The following is a 5,864-nucleotide window of genomic DNA, read 5'->3' as shown; positions in this document are numbered from 1 at the left end:
TTTGTTTTACCTTTTGACCCGTAATGTTGCAACCGCAATCCGCCGGCCGGAATGCGTTTTGTCCGCGCTCGGCGCTCTTTTTTCCTCGTTTTAAGAAACTGATCTTTGATGTCCTAGTTCTACGTACGCGTTCCAATCCCCGACGTTTACCCCATAATTTTTTGCCTAGTTTTTGAAAAGAATTTTGGTCGTGAATCTACCTTACGGTTTGTAGGATCCTTCCGGCTGCTGCCGTGTATTATGCGCGCCGCCGCCTGTTAATGCGCTATGATAAGTTGACGTCTTGTCCTTTGTGCTTTTTCTCCCTAAAAGAGCCGCTTAAACTACCCCCTTTTCAAGTCTCCCCAAGTTCGTTTAAAGTTACATTGTAATCCCAGTGGTCACTGTCAACTTTTTGATTTTTGTATATGTGGCAAATTTTTAGTCCGGTTAGGTCTCGTCGAGTCACTCAAGACTGCCGTGCTCTTTAAGTCTACTATAAAAATTGTCGATCGAAAGTAACTACAATTTCATTAAATATTTAAATTACCCGAATTTTGTATAAATTAGAAATTTACGTGATTAGGGTGAGAGTTTATTTCGAACAGCCAGGCATTGGTTGGTACCATTGTCGTCGTGTGACACATGTCCAAAGATATTGGTTAGAACGATGTGTTTTCGGTGATCCGCTTGATAATGCGTCATTTTACGGTTCATTAACCTTGTTGCATTATATAATATATATTTTGCATTTCCGTTTTGATTGCTGCATACCACGCAAGATCAACTTTTAATTAGTAGCAATTCGCGTATGTACACGTGGAAGTGAATTGATTTTTTTTTTATCTAGTTTATAAGTATTTTTAATCTAGCCATGTTTTTGGTATAAACATTTTTGTCTTATCTAGACTTTTTTCAAACAAATTAATTAGTTTGATAGCTATTTTGATTGATAGCTCTTTCAGATAAGCTGATCAATATTAATTACTGTATTTATTTCATTTGAAATTTTTCAACCTTTGTGTAATAATTTCCGGTGTTCATTTTTTTTTCTAGTTTATTTAATTTAAGTGATTACTGATTTTATGTTATTGAGTTTTTACAACATCAAAATATTTTTTTAGATTAACCATGGGTAAAGAAAAGGTACATATTAACATTGTTGTCATCGGACACGTCGATTCCGGTAAATCAACCACAACTGGTCATTTGATCTACAAATGTGGTGGTATTGATAAACGTACAATTGAAAAATTTGAAAAGGAAGCCCAAGAAGTAAGTCTTGTAGAAAATAATCAAAACTGAATGAGTTATAATTTAAAAAAAATTAATTTTAGATGGGAAAAGGTTCTTTCAAATATGCATGGGTATTGGACAAACTGAAGGCTGAACGTGAACGTGGTATCACCATTGATATTGCTTTATGGAAATTCGAAACTGCCAAATACTATGTCACCATCATTGACGCACCTGGCCACAGAGATTTCATCAAAAACATGATCACTGGTACTTCTCAGGCTGATTGTGCCGTGCTTATTGTCGCTGCTGGTACTGGAGAATTCGAAGCTGGTATTTCTAAGAATGGACAAACCCGTGAACACGCTCTATTGGCTTTCACCTTGGGTGTAAAACAATTGATCGTTGGTGTGAACAAGATGGACTCTACTGAACCACCATACAGTGAAGTACGTATTTAAATTGTTTTATTATGATTATTTATCAAAATTAATAATTGATTATTTTTCAGAGCCGTTTCGAAGAAATCAAAAAGGAAGTTAGCAGTTACATCAAGAAAATCGGTTACAACCCAGCTGCTGTTGCTTTCGTGCCCATCTCTGGATGGAATGGAGACAACATGTTGGAAGTTTCCGAAAAAATGTCGTGGTTCAAGGGATGGGCTGTTGAACGTAAAGAAGGAAAGGCCGACGGTAAATGTTTGATTGAAGCTTTAGACGCTATCCTGCCACCCAGTCGCCCAACTGACAAGGCTCTCCGTCTCCCACTCCAGGTATGATAAAATTTAAATATTTTTTAAATAATCTTTATTTATACACTTTCTAATGTGTGTTTATTTATAGGATGTCTACAAGATAGGAGGTATTGGAACAGTCCCAGTAGGTCGTGTAGAAACTGGTCTTTTGAAACCTGGTATGGTTGTGGTTTTCGCACCAGCAAACATAACCACTGAAGTTAAGTCTGTGGAGATGCACCACGAAGCTTTGGTAGAAGCTGTCCCAGGAGACAATGTTGGTTTCAACGTAAAGAACGTTTCAGTCAAGGAATTGAGACGTGGTTTCGTTGCTGGAGACACAAAGAACAACCCACCCAAGGGTGCTGCTGATTTCACTGCCCAGGTAATTAACTTGATTAAAAATGAAGTATATCAAACAATTATCATATCTGAATTTTCAGGTTATTGTATTGAACCACCCTGGTCAAATTTCCAATGGATATACTCCAGTGTTGGATTGTCACACTGCCCACATTGCTTGCAAATTTGCAGAGATCAAAGAGAAATGTGACCGTCGTACTGGTAAAACTACTGAAGCTAACCCAAAAGCCATCAAGTCTGGAGATGCTGCCATCATCAACTTGGTACCATCCAAGCCTTTGTGTGTTGAGGCTTTCTCAGAATTCCCTCCCTTGGGACGTTTCGCTGTGCGTGACATGAGGCAAACCGTTGCTGTTGGTGTCATTAAGGTAAATTTCGACACAAATACATTATATAGTATCTTTCATTACCCTTGTATATGGCAAACTTAACAAGAACATTTTTTAAACCTTGCAGAGTGTAAACTTCAAAGATTTGTCAGCTGGCAAAGTAACAAAGGCCGCTGAAAAGGCCCAGAAGAAGAAATGAATAGGCGTAGCAGTAGCGCACACACGTCCTTCAGTTAGGTCACATGGAAGTTGGCATAGGTGTCGGAAACCATCCCAACTTCTAATACTATCCAAATGGCTGTTGCAACCTTGTTTTCATCGTAAAGAATTCCGCAGGAAAAAATCGTGTTGTGCTACTCAATATCATGATAACTTTGTTTTTATTTTTTATTTTCAAGAATTTTTAAATTTTGTTTTAATTATGTTTAACTGAGTGATAGGGATGACATAATTTGAAAAATATTTTTTTTACTTAATGTATTTATAATGCATTATAATTTAAAAAATATTTTTTTTAAACTTAGTTTATATTATTCTATGAAGTTATAATTTGTATCTTATACATATTTTTTTTTTACATACGATTTTAATTACTGCATCTATGACTAATCCATTTGGCCCAACTGAAAGCATTAGCCGCCGCCTATACCTTGTGTTAACATTTGTCTAAAAACATCAACAAATAAAACACTTAATAACTATTTTCTTTCCATTTATTCAATGTTTTTGTTTATTTATTATCGGGTTCCTACTTATAATCATGGTAGGTTATCTTGTGAGGTCTATTCCTCTTTCCCTGATTGACTTAACATATAATTTATGTAATACAATGGATTTTCCTTAATTTTTCTGATCAATACTAATATAAGATTTTATGATTTCATTATAATATGTATTACGTGTATTTTAAAAATTAATTTGGTGGCTTTGTCAATGTCAGAAACAAACCTACTGTAGATTTGTGTTTCAAAAGTACACCTAATAGTCCGTATTGACTAAAATTAACTAAAATACAGGAATAAACTACAATAGATGACATACACTTATTGTTACATAGTGGTATTGTCTATACCAGTGGCATTCAAACTTTTATTGAATATGGCACACGTGCTCCTCAAAAAATATTCATGGCACACTGGCTTTTCTTTTCACTAAAATTATATAAACAATATTGCTTTGAATAATAACTATATGAGTACATTTAATTAGGAATTTGTACTTGACGGGGTCACGAATTTTTATTAATTATATTTTATTCTTTGTAGAATAGTTGAACTTTCTGAAAGACCATGGCACACTGAATGCTCGTGGCACCTTTTTTAATTAACGCTACAATAAATGTTCTATACATTTTTACGATAGGGTCAATATTTTTTGAGTTAAATTGGAAAAACCATAAAACTACTCTATTTGAACATTTTTCATCCCTCTTGCGGCAAGAGAAGGATGTAAGTCATCATACCCAAATTCACCTCAAATTATTTCTTATAACACTTAAAAAAATGGGAGGGTCCTGCATAAAAAAAAATAATTTTTTTTTCTTCTCCCATAATGAAGGACCACCCTAATCTAGGTACGTGTTTATAATTGAATATTTGAATGTCAATATTTTAAATTATTTTCGTATAACATTATATAATTCAATAAAGTATAATTTATAAATAATTGATTTAGCGAATCTATCGCCAAGTTATTCGTCTAAGACTGTGTTGTTCCAAATAAAATTATCAAATATTGTAATATTAGGTATATATTATATCACACTCCCGACTCGCGTATCCATATTTCTATATTAATAAAAAGCAATGTTTGTGTTATGTGTATGTGTGTAAGTGCCAAGTGGTCCACAGCATAGTCTATCGCAATCATTATGGTTCCAACATTTAAAATTTGGTACATGATATAGGTGATAAAATTATCAGGTATAAAATTAATTTTAATAATAGTCTAATCTGATTCATATTTTTTGTGCTCACAAATATTACATGGGTATAATAATATTAATATATTAATATTATAACAAACAGGTACCTATCTAGTTATTATTATTATTTTTTTTTTTTTATTAAAATTAAGTGTCGACTGATTGGAGTAGGTATTTGACATTGGCTGACATTCGATTTAAATTTTCTTTACATGACATGTATAAGCGTGTTACGATATTTACTTACAAACATTTTATCACAGGGTGTTTTCAATATTAATTTATTTTTTGAATCGCAGTGTGTTTTCGTTTTTGTCTTGGCCTTGGTAGAGGAATTCTGTGATGTTATGCTTGTTTCTAGCTTCTTCGGTTTGTCTGCAATCGGTTAGTATACTGTATAGATGTTTCACTGTAAGTGGAACTCCACAGGTTGTGAAAATAATTTGTTCCTAGGCAGTTATTTCACATAATAGAATAATAATTATGATGTCATTTTTGTAGTCTATATCCGACCCTACCAATTTTTTTCCCAAATATAATATTAATACCTACATCAGTTTAATTATATTAGATTATGAAATATATAAAATATTAATATATAAAATGTAATTACTTTATCGAATTTATTATTTTTTTTCGACTGTAGTAATTGGTAATGGGTGAATATAATAATATGATATCAATACCAGGACTCTACGCCATACGAACAAAACAAATACCAGTGAAAAAAAAAAATCATTACATTATTCTGATTACGTTACAATAACAGGTCATTGATTATATTGTCTGAAGAATTTGTTTAATATATCAATTATAACACGTTATTCTATATGGGAGAGAATATTGATATTATCAGTGGCGTAGCCAGGGGGGTTTTGGGTGTTTACCCCCCCCCCCCATTGACATTTTCCCTCCTAATAAATATATTGTTTATAGGGTTCGGGACTGCTTGCAAGTTATAAACTTGTCTTATGAAATGGCGAAATTGAATACAAAGTTTGAATTTGCCTATTTGTGTATTTTTTAACTTAAATGTACACAGTTTGGATAACATTAAAAAATATCTTAAAAAATATTATGTTTGGTTAGGTACAAATAGGCGATAATTTTGAGATTTGGGGAGGCCGAAGCCTTTTATAATACCATACTATTATAAAATTGAAAGCTTAAAAAAATTAAGTTAATGTTTGGGAGGGGCGGAGTGCTGTTAAAGTTGTTGGTGGAGCTTGGCTACAGTTGGCCCTATGTTCGCATATGTAAGATTTCATAAGTCTCTTTGTGACAAAACTGTGTTTAAACT

At 33.2% G+C, this 5,864-nt stretch overlaps 1 protein-coding gene across 1 annotated transcript; it reads left to right on the top strand.

The window, feature by feature from the left end:
- Positions 1–1,082: 1,082 nt before the first annotated feature.
- On the top strand, positions 1,083–3,356 carry LOC100574365 (elongation factor 1-alpha). Its single transcript, XM_008184147.2, has 6 exons — positions 1,083–1,254; positions 1,317–1,664; positions 1,727–1,987; positions 2,058–2,333; positions 2,392–2,679; positions 2,768–3,356. The coding sequence occupies exons 1-6, from the start codon at positions 1,111–1,113 to the stop codon at positions 2,837–2,839; spliced, it is 1,389 nt and encodes a 462-aa protein (XP_008182369.1). The 5' UTR covers positions 1,083–1,110; the 3' UTR covers positions 2,840–3,356.
- The last annotated feature ends 2,508 nt before the right edge of the window (positions 3,357–5,864 follow it).

Source organism: Acyrthosiphon pisum, chromosome A1 (genome assembly GCF_005508785.2).
Source record: "Acyrthosiphon pisum isolate AL4f chromosome A1, pea_aphid_22Mar2018_4r6ur, whole genome shotgun sequence".
Taxonomy (NCBI): Eukaryota; Metazoa; Arthropoda; class Insecta; order Hemiptera; family Aphididae; genus Acyrthosiphon; species Acyrthosiphon pisum.
This window is presented reverse-complemented; position numbering and strand designations above follow the sequence as displayed.